At 39.1% G+C, this 19,980-nt stretch overlaps 1 protein-coding gene across 2 annotated transcripts in view; it reads right to left on the bottom strand.

Moving 5' to 3' along the window:
- Window positions 1-19,980, bottom strand: part of TASP1 (taspase 1) — a 249,297-nt gene that overhangs the window by 69,066 nt on the left and 160,251 nt on the right. For both annotated transcript variants that reach the window (XM_081097445.1, XM_081097446.1), the window contains exon 11: window positions 13,906-14,016. In XM_081097445.1, coding sequence (XP_080953571.1) covers window positions 13,906-14,016 — 111 coding nt within the window. The remainder of the gene's footprint in view (window positions 1-13,905; window positions 14,017-19,980) is intronic.

The raw sequence follows: 19,980 nt of genomic DNA, 5'->3' as shown, positions 1-19,980 counted from the left end.
CAGCTCCTCCCTCACATTACCCCACCCCACATACACACAGCAGTCATTTGCCTCTCTCCTGTATTGTTCGCTCTAATTTCTCCTATATTGTTTGTCTTCTATAAAGAGGAAAACAAAAAAAACAAAAAATCCCCACAACTTCCTTTTCCAGTTATCACCCCATCTCTTCATCCTTATAAAAAAGGAAAGATTCCTTGAAAGACTTGTCTATACTCACTTTCTGCTATTCTCTCCTCATTATCTTCCTATACCCACTCAAAATGGGATTTTTATCCCCATCACTCCAACCAAACCCCAAACCCTCTTTGCAAGGTTACCCATGACCTCCACAGAGTGCTCAAGTCAACGATCAATCAATCAGCTGGTCCTCATGTTCCTAACTACTTGTCAGCAACATTTGACTTACTGATCACTCTGCTCCACACTTCCAGGAATTCACAAGCCCTGGATTTTATCCAGGAGGAGCACTGACTATCTTTTTTCAGTCTCACTGTTGGTTAATCTTCATCTCTTTGATCTTAGTTTTGGGATGTTCCCAGGGTCCTTCAACATCTTCTCTTATCTACATTCATTTTCCTGGTGAACTCATACAGTCCATCACTTTAAAATATCATCGGCACACTCTTGATTCTCAAATTTATTGTATCCCAGGCCTTCCCCCAAATGAGAGATCTGAATATGCAATTGCCTAATTAACACTGTACTTGAGCATTTAATAAGCACTGACTGGAACACTGATCAATCTTTCCCATAAAACATATTCTTCCTGGAAGCTGCCCCACATCAATAAATAGAAACTTCATTCTTCCAGTTGCCCACGCCAAAATCCAAGTCATCTTTGACTCTATCTCTCACTCTGTCAACTTATTAGCAAATCATGTCAGCTCTACTTTCAAAAACTATCCAGAGTCCAACCACTTCTTTCTGTCCTGCCACTGTCACCCGAATCTGAGCCACTATTATCTACTACCTCATAGCCTGACAGCATCCAGACTGGTCTCCCAGGTTCCTCTCTCCAAGGCCCCCTGTCCAGTCTATTGTCAGCACCGTACCAGAATGATCATGTTAAAATGTAAGTCATGTTATTCCTCTTCTCAAGGTTCTCCATGGCTTGAGAAGTTACAGTGGCTTGTAAGGCCCTACATGACAGCCCTAACTATACCCTCCGCTGCTCACTCTACTCCAGCAATACTGGCCTCCCTGCTATTTATCAGCCTCTCCAGACACACTGCTACCGCCTTTGCACAGGCTTTTCTGGAATGTTACTCCCTCCATGGGCCACCTGGCTTCTGTCCCTCACCTTTGGATTTTTGTTCAAATGTCATCTTCTAAGGGAGGCCTTTCCTGACCATGCTTAGAAACTGCAGGCTTCTCTCCTGCTCTCACTCTCCATCTCTCCTGCTTCATTCTTCTCTGTAACTCTTACTACTATGTGATAGACTATAAGTTTTACTTATTTGCCTACTGTCTGCCTGACTTTATAAAATGGAAGCTCACTGCTCTCCCTCCAGTGTATGGTCTGAAGCCTGAAATGTAATGGATGCTCAAATACAAATTGAACAAATGAACAAATGCTTGTTCTGAAACCCCCAAATGGGAGGGCTCTTCTGGATCATCTAAGCCAGGGATTGGTGAACTTTTTCTGTAAAAGACCAGATAGTAAATATCTTCAACTTTGCAGGCCAGTCAGTCTGTCACAATTACTCAACTCTATCCCTGTAATGCAAAAGCAGTCTAGACAGTGTATAAATAAATGAGTGTGGCTGTGCTTTAATAAAATTGTATTTACAAATTTGGGTGGGTAGCAGGGTTTGACCTTTGCAACATAATTTGTCAAACCCCGATCTAGGTTATTCTGCCACCCAGAGCATTAACATCTTCATCACCAATTTCCCGAGAACTTATTAAACAGAGTTCATGACTTCTGGAACTAGACAGGGCCACCTAGATCAAGGATCACCAACCCAACCCCTATGGCAGACAGCAGATGCTTACCTAGCATCCATTCTCTTTCTTTCTAACTAAAAGAAGCCCACTGTTGATGGGACAGCAATAAGCTCAACTAAGAAACTATATTTCTCAGCCTCTCTGTAGGTAGAGGTGACCAGATCTGGCCAATGAGACACAAAGAAGTCATTTGCAAGGTTGTTTAAAAAGTCCTTTAAAGAGGATTGGCATGTGGCACACACATTCCTTGTGTTCTTTGCCCATCCCTCTCTTTCTGTTTGAAATGCAAATGTGATGCCCAGGGAGTGGTGAGAGCCACACCCCAGGAAAGCAGAGGCGAGGAGGCAGGAATATTGGAGACTGTGGAGCTGAGGTACAGGCCCTCTGGATGTCTTATAATGGGAGTAGAAATTAATCTCTGGTTAAGCCATGAGAAGTGGTTCTTCAAGAGAGGTTTTTAAAGAAAGAAAATAAATCTTTGGTTCGTCACTATAAGCAGCCTTTAAAGAGAAAAATGAATCATCCAGGATCCTAAAAGCCAGCAAGTGACTGAACAGAGATTTGAACTGATCCTGTGACTTCCATGTCAGTAGCCTTTCTCTCATGCCACTCCCCTCTCAAAGGCAGAATAAAAGACAGAATATGCTATTCCACACAACGTAGGCAGCATGTGAGTTAGACAAGCCTTACTTCTATCCAAAACAGATCACTTAACAGGCTGAAATAACTAGGAATTCTGGAACAAGAGGGGCAAAGAATAGCCACATACAAACCTTTGCATGACCACCCCCTTATGCATTAAGCCCTCAGGATAACATTTGGCCTCAGTGTGTTTCAGCCCCAGGCCCAGAAAAGCAGGAAGGCCAGGCAGGGTGACATGATGGCTGACTTCAGGACCAGCTTCAATGACTAACGACCTCCTCCCTGGTGCCAACCAATCATTGGGGACACATCTGGACAGCTGATGAATATTCCATTGAGACCCTCCTTTGAGACCTCCCTGACCCACGGCTCTCTGGAGCATGCCTTAACCTTTCCTCTTCTCCTTCCCCCAGGCACATTCTCTCTGACTTTCTTTTTCATAAGCTCCAAGGACCCTTCTATTTGCCTCTAACTTTTTTCCTGAGTCCATGCAGCCAAGCGGGCTCACTCCCTCCACTTCTGTGACTTTCTAAATAAGCTTTCTCTTATAATTTGAGTTCCTTGGCTCTGAATTCTTTCCAAGCCGAACTCAAGAACTGAGGCTGCTGAAGCAAGGTCCAAAATTCTGGTAACATTCCTTGCTACCAGAAGACATGGGAGAAGAGTGTTGAAGTGTGTGCATGCACACAAAACACACACACACACACACTTTGTTTTGAGTGCCTATCCTAGGAAATTAAGAGATGTGGGTTGTAGGCTTAAACCTGCAGGTCATTAGGTTGATACATAATCTGGTTCTGAGTTTTCCAATCATTTACCAAAAGGAGATGACTAATCCAACATTAGTTTTAAAAGACAGACTTAAGGACATTTGAAAATATTTGAGAAGTATAAAGTGCCATATAATTATGTGGAATTGCTATAATAAGTGGATAAATGCAACTGATATAAAAGGCAATAGGAAAGAGATTCTTTCCTACCTCATTCAAACCTATAAAATCTTTAAAACATCTGTTACTATGATAAACACCATAAGAAGCCTCCGATCGAAATCTTCCTACAAAGAAAGTCAATAACTTCACAGAGTCACCATCAGCCTACAGTATGAAAGCATTATACCCATAAATAATATTTTTCTGTGCCATTTGAATGTCAGTTTCAAATATTAACAATCGCTCATCATAAATAATTCAGAAGAAATCTCTTAAGAACAAGGACATTCTCTTATCCAACCACAATATTATCATGTCTAATACTATTAATAATAATTCTAATTTAATATGGCTATTAATGAGTAATATTTATAAATAAGTACTAATTATCATTTAATTTATTAAAATTTACTTAATTGTATTAAAAAGTATTTATTTTTAATCAAAGGCTAACCACTCCCAAATACTTGTGCTTTAACTGTGTTGCTTCAAAATCATTCAGCCAAAAGGTGTTAATTTTCACCCATATCATTTTTATCGGTTGTCAATTAGTATTTGGGTTGGATTCTTTGACCATTTGTTTTGCATCTTTGTATCTAAATAGTTATAGAATATAACAAGGAGCTCTTTTGAACATCATATTTTACAAGAAAAAAGGGAAGAAGGTAAGTAAGACAGGCAGGATTATTTTCAACCTTTGAAGAAATTTCTAAGACATATTCATGCCCCCCACACACAGAATTATAGCAAACACATTCAAAATTTACCCCCCTTCCAAATAATTACAGAATTCCTAATCACAAATTCAAGTAAGTGGAGCCTGCAACTTGGCTTAAGTGTTTTAAATAAATACAAATCTGCTACTTAAACAAGAAGACACTCTGAGCTTACCCGATTTGAAACTGGAAATCAACCCAGAAGAGAGGTAAGTAGCAGAAAATCATGTGTCATTGAACCTCAGATGGACTATGTGAGAGGCACTCCACATAAACTGCCCATGATTAATGCTAATGAATGGACTGGGTTTTACCACATTCATAAAAGGTTAAGAATAAGTTGTTTACATATACTCTATTCTTTCCTCATGAATATATGTTCTTCACAGGCTCAAAAACCAGTTACTCTAAAATATCTGATGACTGAAAAAGAAAATTAGGTTACAATGAGGGGAAGCAACTTTACAACCATAGAAGCAATACTAAAATCTATTCTGAGCATTATAATAATTATGTATTTATTTATTTACCCACATCCATGAAGTGTAACTTAAACCCTATTCAAACTAATCACTCAATAGACTGTACAACTCAGCCTTCAGCTTCATATGATTTAATTTTCCTTTCCTCTTGCAACATTATAATTATGTGCTCCAAGTTTACAGTAACTAATATTAGCGGTCTCTCCACATGCTCACAAATTAAAGGAACAGACAAAAAGCTTTTTGATCACCTAATCAGTACCCTTAGGAGAAAAAAATATTGCTAATGTGGAAACAAAGATCTTTATTTTTTTTTTCTGTATGGGATAAATTCCTTGTGTGGTTTTAATTACGTCCTAATATTTCATAAATATCTTTTAATATAAAATTCAAAATAAAGTACTTATTGTGAAATAGTCAAGGAGCTCCCAATTCTGTGATGGCACCAACCTTTATAATCAAGTCCATGGTCCCTAAAATCAAACGGACCAGCAACAAAACTATGGCTCTTTTTAAAGTAACATGACACTGTTTACAGAGTTGTTGTTTTTGTTTTTTACTTTTTTAGTACTGTGCTTATTATTTGCTTTCCAATCAAAAAATATTACCAATTTATTTCCAGTTATCAAAATTTGAAAGCTAATATAAATGGTCTCTTCTTTCTTTCCCAAAATGCCTGAGTAGGAACACATGTGTGGTTAACATAATCATCCTCTGCTATTTAGAAAGCTCCAAGTGTCCAAAATATATGGGATTTCCAGGCTCTGAGAGAAGGCTAATTGTGTAAACAGGGAACCTAAGCCACAGGGAGAAAACCAACTTCAGCTGTGAATGCCCAAAGCCCTAGAAAGTTACACTTCTGTGGCTGGTTACCCATTTCCATTTATGCTGGTAAGTCCATCTTGTTAGTCAGCTGCTGATCAATCCTGTTAGTAATTTAATACCATAACAAGATTTTCTTTTTCCTTATTTGCGAGAGGAAAAACTGAACAATGGTTGAGACTGCCCTGAACAAGCTTGACCCAGTTTTATTCCAAGGTTCTCCTTTAGAAACAATGCATCAGCCATGTCACAAAAGGCAACTTCTGGTTTTCTTGGGAATTGTGATGATTCTGTTTCTTACACTCAACATGCACTGAAAAATCAAATTTAGGTATTACTCAATTTAATAAGTAGATGAACTATGTATTTTTAAATGATGATTGCCTGGATCAATAAATGTGATTTTTAACCATTCATTCTAGCCAAATAATAATAATAATAAGTCAAATTTTTACTTCTTTCAACAATTCTACTGATTATAATGTAACCACTCTTTCTATTATCAAACCTTCTAGCCTTCCCACACAATTCTGCATCTTGTTTTAAATAAGATACATTTCTGGAAACATTATTTCTTAAGCTTCTATTCTTTAAAAAAAGGAAGCCACTCCAAAAGGCTGTAACAACTCCCCAGAAGGAGAAAAGCAAAAATATTCCATTTTGCCATTAGCTTCCTAAAGAACATTCTTGAAGGCCCTTAGAAAACCACATTTATTTCTAAAATGACTGTCATCCTTGTAGCCTTTGGCTATCTATTTTTTCTTGTTTCCTTTTGTCCCCATCCCACCTAGTCACTTAGATTTATTCTGATTTATAAAACTTCTGCACACAAAAATATTCTGGGATTCTACATAAGTATCTTATGTCATGTGGGAAGAAAAATATGATTTATTTTGCAACTTTGTGACCCTCTATGAGATGTACTCCAATTAAAAAAGAAAAATATGAAAAGTACAGTACTATCTTCAATAAGTTTGTGTATTATGACACAGTTTAAATGCAAAGTTGTAGATGCCAATCATCTATCAAACTCTAAACCATCTAGCAAAGACCTTGACTCAAAGACCATCTTCACCATTTCTGGTCCTCCTTCTTTCCCAGCTCCTCAGAGGAGTTATTTTTGACTCAGCCACTGCACAAGCTTGAACTCAGACCCTCCAAAGCCCAAACCCAAAAGCTTTCTCTTGATATTCATTTACATCTCTAGGCTCATGGATATCCTTTGGTTATGTCCAAACAATTTCTTCTGCCTCTGATTTCCAGATCAGTGTCCTTGGCTGCATCCACTGTCTCTCTCGATTCTATCTCCTTCACAGGATACTTCCTCACCCCCCACAAGAGGCAGATATTCTCTAAGGCAGTGGTTCTCAACCTTGGCTGCACGTTAGAATCACCTGGGAATCTTTTTAAAATCCTGATTTCTGGGCCTCATCCTCCAGAAATTCTGTTTCTTTGTTACTAATGTTGTGGCCCCACCCCATAACAAAGAAACAGAATTTCCGGAGGATGAAGCCCAGAAATGAGGATTTAAAAAAGATTACCAGGTGATTTTAATGTGCAGCCAAGGTTGAGAACCACTGCTCTAAGGTTTTCACCTACAGCTCTATTCTCAATTCATTCAACAAGTATTTTAATTGTTAGAAACTGTTCTAGCTGCTGGGATATAACAATGGGGAAATAAGAGTGAAATCTCTGCTCTCATACAGGTCATGCCTTGCTGAAGGGAGATAGACAATAATAAACAAATATGTATAGAATAAATCAGGAAGTGCTAAAAACAAAATAAAACAAAACAAAAAAACAAACAAACAAACAAAAACAAAACATAAACCAGAGTAGGAGAGTAGGGAAATGAGTAAGAATTTTAAGTCGGGTGGTTAGGGAAGACCTTTTTAACAGTATGTCATGCAAGCAGATTCAGCCTTCAGCGTTGAATCATCATTCTGTGGATGATATCATAAAGTATGAGGACAAGCCCAAAGTCTCAAGCTCCAGTCCTATATATCCCACTGACTGCCTTGCTTACAAATACCTCTATGCCAAAATGGTCCAAATCAATGCCATTCTCTCTGCATGTCCAATGTTCTATACATGACATTCTCATAATCTCTTATTGGCATGCAATTTCAAATCCATCAGAGTCAAAACTCTAGTTTTTTTATGTCTCTTTGACTGTGTCTGTCACATTCAAATAACCACCAAGCCCCAGAGGTTCTCTCTTTGAGGCTCTCTGGTACCTGACTCTCCTTTCTATCCACACTAATCCTGCTTCTCTTATTCTCCTGGCCTTCACCCTATAGCTGCAAAGTACATGCATGGCTTTCAATGAATATTTGTTAATAAGAAGATGGTAAAAATTCTGAAAGTATAAAAGCCCAGGGCCCAAGAATGAGTAATAAAAATAACTTCTCCTAGGAGTCCCTCAAGCTCCAGATAGTTGCAAAGGGAAAAGATTTTAGTGTTTGAAAAAGAGAAACATGCATAAAGGATGTGGAGAAAGTCTTGTAAAACTGCAGAACTGCACTGGAGAAGAGAACGGCATATTTTTAAAGTTTTCTGAACTATAAAAAGATATTCATGAAACATAATTGATAATCTCAGGTAAGAAGTTAAAATGTGTAACAACAATGTATTTTTCTTCCTCCTATGAAAGCTAATGCTCATGAATTATTGGGGTATTAGCTAAAAATTTGGTCACTGAAAGAAAATATTTATTGAATATAACTTTTCAATTTGGCAGAAAATCACAAGAGTAGACTCCCTTCAACCTCAACTGTTGATGGCATTCGGTACTTGACAATAAACCTATGATATCACAAGTATTCTAAGAACATATCCCAAAGGAATGAAAGAACATAGTGCAAAAACACTTTTTGAAAATCATAATATACTTATTCCACATAGAATTTTTCAACAATTGTTACACAGACTGTAGGTTTATAATACTAATAACTTAGCTTAGACATTCAAAAAGAAGAAGAAAGACATTTGAGATCTGTAGATATCATTTTATCAGCCAGTATATTTATTAGTGAGCAGAAGCAACTAAAAAATGTTCTGTGACATTACTTGTTGAGATCTGGGCAGGAAACTATAACGCCACCCTGAAGTTCACATACCACATGTGCAGCCACAGTTTGCATGATAAAGGAGTAATTCATGAAACCAAGTTCGTTCAAAAATAACCATGAATGGGAAAAGTCACATCTGAATCATTGTAAGGGTGTGTGTGTGTGTGTAATCACGTAAAAAACACAACTAAAAAGGACATCTATTTATTTTCCCTACCTAACTAAGCACTCAGTCTATAATCAGCTGGCTAGCATGAAGTATTATTAAGGCACTATTTTTACACTACCCATTTTTATGGGTTTTGTATGTTACACAAACAGTGGTTTTTAAAAGATGCATGAATTGGTTACTCTCTTTTATGCTTCCTATATTAAGTCAAACCAAAGCTCTGGATCTTGGCATAATGGTAATGCAAGTAGAAACAAAAAGAGTTCAATCTTCAAAGTATCTTTCAATTGTACCCTATTCATTCTATCACATTAAAGTCTCATTTATCAAAAATAGATTTTTAAAGAAACCTACATTTATGATCATTGCAGTTTGTTTCAAATTGCAAAAAATGAAAAATTTTTATTTTAATAAGTCACTGAGCACTTTAGAATACATACCAACATTATTTTATCATAAGTGTAAAATTACTTTTTTAAAAAAATCCCTTATTCGTGCAGAGGGTCACAGATATCAAACATACCACCACTCAGAAAAAGACAGGGTTATTTTAAAATTCTGCTATGACCTTTAAGAATCTTAGATTTAAGGTAATTTTACCATTAATTGTCAATTAAAAGTATATCACCTAAACAGTACAATATATAAACTGTCAAAAGCTATGAGAAGATAATTCACAGATCATACAAAATGCCAAGTTATAGATGAAAAGATGCTTGACCTCACTCATCAGAAAAAGAGAGACTAAAACTGGAAACCATTTTTTAAATACATTATTTTGGGTATACTTTAAAAGTTTGAATCTGGAATTCTTAGGATTCAATGTCCACTATGTCATGGGATCCAGTGGCAAAATGAAATACTGCAGTCAAACTGAATAGTTTTAAAGAAGAGAATAGTTTTAAAGAGAAGAGTTTTTAAAAGGAGAGTGCAACAAACCAATAGAAGAGAAAGGAGCAGAGTTCAGAGAATCCTTAACAAGGACCCAAATCTGGCTCAAGCATGTCAAACTCACGGCCCATGTCCATTCCCATGCCACTCTCAGGCCAGCAAGAGTAAAGTAGAAAAAGTAGCCTGCTATACATGAGGACTGGCAATTCTACTGATTATTCCAAGTTTTCAGACCACCTGACTCCACTACCTGCAGCATCTGCTGTCAGGACTGAGGAAGCCGAAAATGCCATACTGAATTCTACAGGGACAGAGGCCAGTAACTCACAGGTAGGTAGAGGGCAAGTCCCATTCCAGCAGAAGCCAACAGAGGGAAGAGGATGACCGTGAATCAGATAGTCCCTCCCACAATGACAAAGAAGCTCCTTGGAATCCAGTCTTCACCCAGTGGAGATGGAAGAGGGGACAGACACATATAAAGTGCCATATAAAGAGAGAGTAGGGGACTAGCAGCATGCAGGCAAGGAGTCTCATTAATCTGCATTAGAGAACATAAACAGAGTTAAAACAGGCACCACCCTTCCTGCAATTCCCAGCCTGTGCTCAGGAGAGGCTGAATGGCGTCAGAAATCTGGTCAAGTCTGCCCCAGCCACGGACCCATACACGGTCCATCTGCCACCTTGCAGCCTGAGCCTGGTGATAACCTGTCCTCAGCCCTCTCAGCATGGACACCAGAGGTTCCCACTGGCTGCAGCCCAGGACTCGTTAGTGAAGGCCCCGCACAATCTACAGGCAGCCCTTGTGGCCCAGAGGGTCAAACCAAGGAGGCATTCCCCCTGCAAGCAACCTGTGGCCTGTGTGCTCTGTCGACCTCTGTGTCCACTGCACACCCAGCCACCGACTGCTCATTACCTGATCCCCGGCTGCACTCTGTGGTGTATTGTTTACCCAGCACCTCCAGACCAGTCCCACCCTGGCCAAACTAGTCAACATCTCTGATACCTGGTGGCCAAACCACACCTTCTCAAACAAGGTCTGAGCCCCTTCCAAGTATGTCCTTCCTTGGACCCTCTCTCAACTCTAGAGCACCACACAGTTTCCTTATATGTTATAATTACTCTTTCATTATAGTTAACAATTCTTCATCTCAAACTTCCCGATTAACCTAATGTATGATTTCTATCTCCTGAATGGACCCAGAGGGCTAACTACCTCCTAACGTCAAAATCAAAGCCTGTTAACGTTTCCTCTTTCTCTCCTGATGCCTCCCTCAAAATCAGCATTTCCTCTCCAATCCCTGGACCATCCCCAGCCCCTAATATCTCTCTCCTGTAGAGATGGTCTATAGCAGTGGTTGGCAAACCGCGGCTCGCGAGCCACACGTGGCTCTTTGGCCCCTTGAGTGTGGCTCTTCCACAAAATACCACGTGTGGGCACACACGTACAGTGCAATTGAAACTTCGTGGCCCATGCGCAGAAGTCGGTTTTCAGCCTGGGCGAGTCTATTTTGAAGAAGTGGCGTTATAATAAGTGGGGGTATGTTCGCTGAAGTCGACCCCTCAGATTGAGGACGTTTTTAGCAAAGGCCAGCTTAGGAGTACCCTAATTAAGTTAATAACAATGTACCTACCTATATAGTTTAAGTTTAAAAAATTTGGCTTTCAAAAGAAATTTCAATCGTCGTATTGTTGATATTTGGCTCTGTTGACGAATGAGTTTGCCGACCACTGGTCTATAGAGCTCTACTCTATAACCCTCCCCCCAAACACCATCCTATTTGTCAACTTCAGAACACATATCCTATCACATCAAACGTGAATGCCTACATTGAGATTTTAAGGCCTCTGAGACTTGGCCTTACCTGGCCAGTCCAGCCCAACCACACATTGGGAATACTTCCCTTAGGTAAGACTCATGCAGGTGTCTAGCCCTCACCATGTCTAATCCTACTGTCATGTCTGTGTTCATGTTCTTTTCTTCCCCCTCTTTCCCCACTAATCCCAGAGCCTCCTGGAGCCAGCTTTAAGGGCCCATCATCCATTAGTCCTTTTGGAGTGACTTATTCCTACTTGTCTGTGTTGCCTTCACTACACAGTTAACACCTTGGTACACCCTTTGGCCTTAATTCTCTAAGCAGACATACACCACCCTTCCCATTAATCCAGTGATACTCTTTCTCTAATTTATGTGTTCATGGCTAATTACCCTAATATATTTAATGCTTCATATTTCTTATAGTGCTTGACAAATATTTGCATAGTGATAAGTTCAATATAAAATGAAGGGAAAACTGGACTAAGTCAAATAGTTTTAACCCTTATCTGGCTTGCCACCTGGAGCCCAAGCAGGATTTCAACGCAACCCTATACAACTGTATGTGGCAGCACTGAACCCATAAATACTGGATTTATGGATGGACCTGGAAGACTACTATGCTAAGTTAAATAAGCCAATCTGAGAAAGACGAATATCACATGATCTCACTTATTTGTGGAATCTAATGAACAAAATGAATTGACCAGCAAAATAAGACCTAAAGCATGAAGGCATGAAACAGAATGACATATTTCAATGTGGGGATGGGGGGATGAGAAGAGATAAACCAAAAAACTTATATACTTATATGCACGGCCCATGAACACAAGCAATGGGGTGGTGAAGACCTGGGGTAAGGGTGGCGGGGGAGGGGGGCGGGGGGGCACGAAGAGTAGAGGCTGGGCAGAAGGGAGTAAATGCGGGGGGGGCGGAGAATGGGAGACATCTGCAATAATGTCAACAATTTAAAAATATATATCCTACCTAATAAAAGACAAAAAGGGTAATTAACCGTACCTCCGCTACGCTTCCCATTGGCTAATCAGCAAGATATGCAAACTAACTGCCAACAAAGATGGCGGCTGGCAGCCACGCAGCTGAAGCAAGCAGGAGGCTTGCTTGCTTCAGTGATAGAGGAAGGCAAGGTTCCCCGCCTACCGCAGCCTGCTCTAAACTCCGAAAGCAACAGCTCCAAAAGCAACAAAGTTTCAATCATAGAAGCTAAACAAACTCCAGATACCTGCTTTCAGCCAGTTGCGACCTCAGAGCTGGAGCAAGCAGGATGGCAACCAAGTTTTAATTATAGAAGCCAAACAAACCCCAGATACCTGCTTTCAGCCAGCCGCAGCCTCAGAGCTGGGAGCGCCAGTGACGGCAACAAAGTTTCAATTATAGAAGGTAAATAAATCCCAGAATAAAAAATAAAATAAAAAAAGGAGAGGCTGGGAGCTTCAGTTGCCAGTCAGCCTGAAAACAGCCCTCAGCCCCTCATCCAAACTGGCCAGGCACCCCAGTGGGGACCCCCACCCTGATCTGGGACACCATTCAGGGCAAACCAGCCGGCCCCCACCCGTGCACCAGGCCTCTATCCTATATAGTAAAAGGGTAATATGCAAACTGACCTTAACAGCAGAAAGACTGGGAATGACTGGTCACTATGACACACACTGACCACCAGGGGGCAGACGCTCAATGCAGGAGCTGCCCTCTGGTGGTCAGTGCACTCCCACATGGGGGAGCTCTGCTCAGCCACAAGCCAGGCTGATGGCTGCCAGTACAGTGGTGGTGGTGGTGGGAGCCTCTCCTGCCTCTTCAGCAGCGCTAAGGATGTTCGACTGCAGCTTAGGTCTGCTCCCCGCTGGCAAGTGGATATCCCCCGAGGGCTGCCAGGCTGCCAGAGGGATGTCTGATTGCCATCTTAGGCCCAATCCCCCGGGGAGCAGGCCTAAGCCAGCAGGTGGTCATCCCCCGAGGGGTCCCAGACTGCGAGAGGGCACAGGCCAGGCTGAGGGACCACCCTCCCCCCCCCCCAGTGCACAAATTTTTGTGCACCGGGCCTCTAGTTAAATAAATAAAAATGCTGACTTTTTTTTAAAAAAGTCAAATTATATTTTAAAACTTTTAAAGAAAGTTGTACCTTGAACTTTATTTTAGTAGAATTTTATTCTATTGTATATCACTCAAATGCAAACAATATCTCACAGCTTGGGCATTAAATTAGTTATGTGACAAATTTCATGCTGTAGTAGCTACTGTGATGGAATTCTTTTCACAACCAACATTAATTGAGGGTCTAAGTCTATGCCAGGCCCTGGACCTAGGTCCAGGGATAAAAATGTGGTACCTGACTCACGAAGCATATAGCACAGTAAAGAAACCTATATTTAGAAGGAACGTTTTCTTGATATTATACTTACTGATAAACTTGTTTTGCATAGTCTCCAGCAGAGCTTGGTGAGCATCCTCGGCCTGTAAAGCGTGTGAACATTCTCTAGCCAGTATGGTGCGTACAAGATGCTCCCCACATCCTAGAAAGTGAAGGAAACCAAAAATTGTTGAGGAAAAGCAGTAGTAAGCATCTGTCTTGTATTACGAGCATTAAAACACCCTTACGAACTTCTTAAGAAGTAGCTGTGCTGGAGAATAATTCAGTGATGGATGAAATGATTTCTATGAGCAATCTAGTCATTTTAGTAATGAGATTTGGCAGAAACTAGAGAAACACGTGACTGTCTAATCTCAAAAGAAAACAAACACACACACAAAAACAGCAAAATCTTTTTCATAGTAATGATTTGTACAATACAAGAATTTAGATTCTCTACTTAGGAATCTCCTAGGGGTCTGTTGCATTTCCATGGTTGGGTAACTACAGAAAAAACTCTGCTCTATAATTTCTTTATCTGTTTACATTCCATTAACCCTGGTCTCCCATTTCCCTCTAGTTCCCCACACACCTGGTAGCCTGGGGGAATATGAATCAGCCAGGACCAATCTGAATATCCCCCTCCCTACTTTTCACTGAAATGTTCACCACACATCAACAGCTGTAAAGTGGGCTTAATAAAACAGCACCTTTCTCATCTTCTTATGGCAATTTATATAGCTTTCAAGGGTGAATACTCTCTGTAGTTCTAAAAAAAAGAGTGCGTTTTAACCCTCTGAGTTGAATTTGACCCTTCAGACGCACTTTAAAAAGGGTAGGCATGATGGTGATGGGCACTGCCTAGAATCTGATTATAGTATCTACCTGTTAAAAGTAGAAACTACCTATAAAAGTAGAGACAAAGGAAATTTAATTTATAGGCTGTTAAGTTCAAATAAAAGATTGCTAAAGAAAGAGCCTGATTTTTTTTCTTAGAAATAAAAAATGTAAAAAAAGCTACTCTGACAGACATTGGAGAGGTAAGCCTTTCTTAAAATATAGTAAATGATATTTCAAATGCTTTTTTATATATGAAATCAATTTCACTATTAAAATTACAGGGTCCGCTTATTCAAGTGAGAAGGGTAGATACACAAGGTTTTTCTTAAAAACATTTTTCCATTCAAAATGATTCCTCTCCCTAATGGAACAGAAGTCCCCATCTCAAAAAAAAATCCTGCCAAATGTGTTCTGTTAGTTCATTAGAAAATCAAGTCCTCCATTAATTCACACAACAGGGAAAGGGTATCAAATGATCTAAGCATCTACTGAGACTAAAATATGACTCAACCCTATCATCAAAAACAATCACAGCAGCCCTAACCGGTTTGGCTCAGTGGATAGAGCGTCGGCCTGTGGACTGAGGGGTCCCAGGTTCGATTCCGGCTAAGGGCATATACCTTGGTTGCGGGCACATACCCAGTACGGGGTGTGCAGGGGGCAGTTGATCAATATTTCTCTCTCATCGATGTTTCTAACTCTCTATCCCTCTCCCTTCCTCTCTGTGACAAATCAATAAAATATATTTTTAAAAAACCAATCACAGCAAAAAAAAAAATAAGCATCTCCAGGATCCACTCAGTTTCTCCAATGGACCAGGGACACAGTAACTTTGTTTCATGTCATTAATTTGCACACAGATATGTGCATGCACACACACTACACTGGTAAATGGAGAGGGCTGGTAATTAGCAATCCCAAAGAAATGTGGATGAAGATTATTAAATTAAATAACCTCTTTTAATTAATGCCTTAACATTCTTAAATTCATGAAACTTAACCAACACAAACATATGATGCATAGTTCTCTGTTCAGCTAGTATGTATTAAGACAGGCATTAGGCACTGACAACAAATCTTGCTAAAGATACAAGCTGGAATTGTTAAACCATGCTGGTACCTCACATTTCAGAAGTATTTTCGTATATAGACTTCTCATTTCTCTCTCTCATCCTCTTCCCCCCTCTATACATACATGCACATATAAACACACATGTGTAATTACATACACACATACAATACAGGCTCATTGCCAAAAGTACAAACTGTTTAAAAAATACTAAGTTTTTTAAAAAACCATCTGATATTTTGCCTGAAAGAATTCCCTTATACTTTTTGGTAAAGTGGAAAAGTAAATACCCTTCAAGATTTAATTATGTCTTTGTGAGTATCTACACTTACAGGAAGACTTAGGTATGCAATTTAATATATAACTTTGTAGGCATGATTATAGCGATTCCTGTTTGGTTAAATTTTTGCAATATTATTTTTATAATCAGAAAAAAAATGACAATAAAGCAAATAGAAACCATTTTTGACATTTACTATACTAAGCTCATGAAACTCCATAAATTTTAATTCCCTTTGTGTACATATCTGATGTTGAGCAGTGAAATGTTATACTTTAGAACAATAATAATTGTTAGGAAATTGGCATATTATAAGCTAAATGAGTGTTCAGAAGGTTATGTACACACACCTCGAGTCAAACAGCTAAACCACATGAAGTTAACATTACATCAAAAATACACAATATATGTCAGAGAGACTTTTTCCTCTGTTGTTCTACAGGAATAGCAAGCAGGGTTTCCCTGTGATTGACTTTACCAAGGAACTTTTAAAATTATGACTACTATTCTGACATATATCACCTCCAACATAAGAGCTTTGACACCAAAAGCTTGTTCTCCTGCAGGTTCCAATCAAAGAAAAATTTGTCTTCTGTGGTTTTACCCACAAAATTCCAAGACTTCTTAAACATGATGCCATATAGCTGATGTGTAATTCAATGGAAAACAGTTCCATTCTTTATTCAAAGATATTAGAAATAAGCCTTTCATTACATCCTCCTTTTGTCCTAACTCATGCAAGAGTGTATTTATGTTCTCAGATCTCAGCAGGAAATATGGATTATATATAGAATGAAGACCTAATACCTAACCGAGAAGAAAAGTGAAATAAATACCAAGTTCTAAAAGAACTTAGAAAAGTACACACTTATTTAGCATCAATAAAAATGACAACTGAATGGATTGAAACACATAGTGAATTAATAACTTATGTTTTAAAAAGCTTTTGTTGGCCTGGCCAGGTGGCTCAGTTGGTTGGAGCATCATCCCGTGCACTGAAGGGTCATGGGTTGGATGCTTGGTTAGGGCACATACCCAGGTTGCGGGATCAATCCCCAGTCAGGGAGCATAGAGGAGGCAACCAATTGATGTTTTTCTCTCTCTTTCTCCCTCTCCCTTCCTCTCTCTCTCTAGAATCAATGAAAAACATATCCTCAGGTGAGGATAAAAAAAAAAATCCTTAGTTACTTTAGAGGATAATATGATATGGAAACAACTTACTCTTCTGAAAACTGGTAAGTAAAAACCCAAAATGAATTTCTCTGTAGTTCTTATAGGAACTATACAGCAGGGTAACCAAATAGTTTATGAAGAAAAATTTTCTCCATAGAATTATCCCAGCTAATAAATAAAGAAGAAATTAACAGAATTAGAATATTACCATTTGTAATATTTAATGTGATAGTCATAACTGGCTGCTAATATCACAGAAAGATTCAACCAGAGAATACATATCTCTTGACAAAATTACACGTTTACGGTGTCTCCCTCCGCACCCCCCCGCCCCCGGCCACACACACACACACTGAAAATATTACTAAATCTAAGGAAACCTCCAAATTCAATGATCACTTTGCAGAAATACAGGGCATCAAGAAAAAGCTACAGTTAACATCAAACTTAATTGTGAAAGGTTGAATTGTTTCTCCGGAAGATCAGGAACAAGGCAATGATGTCTGCTTTTATCACTGCTATTCAACAATACACTAGAGGTTCCAGCCATCACAGTGGGCAAGAAAAAGAAATAAAAGGCTTAAAGATCAGAAAGGAAGAAGTAAAACTGCTCCGACTTGCAGATAATATAATTGTTTATGTAGAAAACTGCAGGGGAAATCAAAACAACTACTAGAGGTATCTCCCCAGATTCATCCTATCTGGTTAGCAGCCTAGGGCAAAGTTCTCAGCAGATACCTGCCTGGTACTTACCAGTACCCAAAATGTGGACCTGATTTCCACTTCCTCCCCCCGTTCATTCACCAGATTGTTACCGAGCACCTACTTGGTCCTGAATGCACAGCAGTTGGCAGGGGTGCTGCTGCGTATTTCCAGATCTCCCCTGCTTGGCTACTGAGTACTCACTCAGCTGTCACTGTGGCCAATCAGATGCCAGAACCCTGTCTGTGTATCCTACATGCCAACCTTAGGGATTTAGATGGTAACCCAGGACTCAGCAGGAACCCTGGACATTCCCAGAGCCAGTCTCCAGGGCCAGGTGACCTGTTAACCTCAATTGTTGGCCCAGTCTCAGCAGACTCTCTCGCAGTGTGCTTCCTGTTGCTGAGATCCAGGTATGTGCCACATCCAAAGACTTCAGAATTATAACAAACTTCCTCTCTTGTGGAGATCATTAACCTATCATGATCCACACTAAAGACAAACTCATAATAAAAAATTACAAACCATAAACACATATATGCAAACACACACACACACACACTCAGAAGGTAGAATGTACAGATGCAAAAATCAGAATGATCAAACCAAGAAGTAGTGATAATAGAACACTGGTTGGCAAACTATTTCTGTAAAAAAAAAAAAAAAAAAAAGATAACCTAACTATTTTAGGCTTTGCAGACTACATTGGATCTCAGTCAAGTATTCTGCTTCTTTTATTTTTATAAGAACCTTTTGAAAGTTTAAAAATCATTCTTAATTCATGAGCTGTACAAGCATAGGCCATGGGCCTAATTTGACCCACAGATCACAGTTTGACCATTCTTGTAGTAGGACAATCTATAGCACAAAGATAAGAAAAAGAAAGGAGATCATAATTTTAAAGAACAGAGCAATCTGGGAGCAGGAATCAAGAGAGGTATACAGTTTTTTCAAGGAACTAAATAAAACTTTTCAAATTAAAAAAATGTTTAAAACAATGCATGTAACAAGAGTAAATGCAATTCAAGCAAGAGAACAAGATATATCAGTGGAAAACTAAAAAGCAGCCTAGAATGATAGGCTGAATAAAAGTGAGGAGTTAAGAAACCAAGAGTATAAAATGAGAATATCCAGCACATTACTAGGCATCCTGAAAGAGAGGAGAATGGATGGGAAGGAGGCACTAATATTTGAAGAGACGATGGACAAAATTTCCAGTTTTTTAACCAACTTCTATAATAAAAATCTATTTTTTCCTCAATAGGTTTGTTGTCTGACTTCAATGTTACACTTCTATATTCACAATACTTTCTCTTCAGGCAAGACAGCAACGAGAAAGGGAGGTCTCCCATGATGGGGTTTGGTCAACACATATCACTTCCCCATATCTGAGGTCATGAGTTGGTAAGAGTGAATGTGAACTAATGTTACAAATGTTATATTTCATCTGACCTTAATCATACACTTAGTATTTTTATTTCAGCTCTAGTAACAAATGTATCCTTCAAATTAAGATAATGAAAAGTAGGTAATGTAACAGCCCAATAAAATCATATTGTCAAATCACGTTTTAGTCCCAAAAGGTAACTAACAAACTAAAAAGTGTTTGCAATGAGGATAGAGAAACACGAAAATTTACCAACTCTTGGCTGACATTAAACATAGAGTTTCATTGCATTTCAAGATAAATTTTAATCTTTTATTTTTGTCTCATTTTTGTGGTGGCAGCAGTGGTGCTATGAGCCAAATGATTTCAAAATGGAAATTAAAAGGCCCCTAATATCAAGTTTTTAATGTAGTGTCTACATGTAGGGTTTTAAGGTAGTATTTAAATGGTAGAGGATTTTGATATAATTCCTCCATGAACACACATGAGTTCAGTCTTCACAGTGTCCCCATGGTAATCAAACCTGGAACCTATTATACACGAGAAAATGAGATTAGGATTTTTAAGTACAACTCCTAAACTCCCAGATCTTTCCCTCCTTTGGGAGATTTTATTTCTTCTACACCACACTAACCTCAGTTCTGATACAAAGAGCCCCCAGAGGGGCAAAGCAAAG

The sequence above is a fragment of the Myotis nattereri genome, assembly GCF_964212035.1.
Source record: "Myotis nattereri genome assembly, chromosome: 8".
Taxonomy (NCBI): Eukaryota; Metazoa; Chordata; class Mammalia; order Chiroptera; family Vespertilionidae; genus Myotis; species Myotis nattereri.
This window is presented reverse-complemented; position numbering and strand designations above follow the sequence as displayed.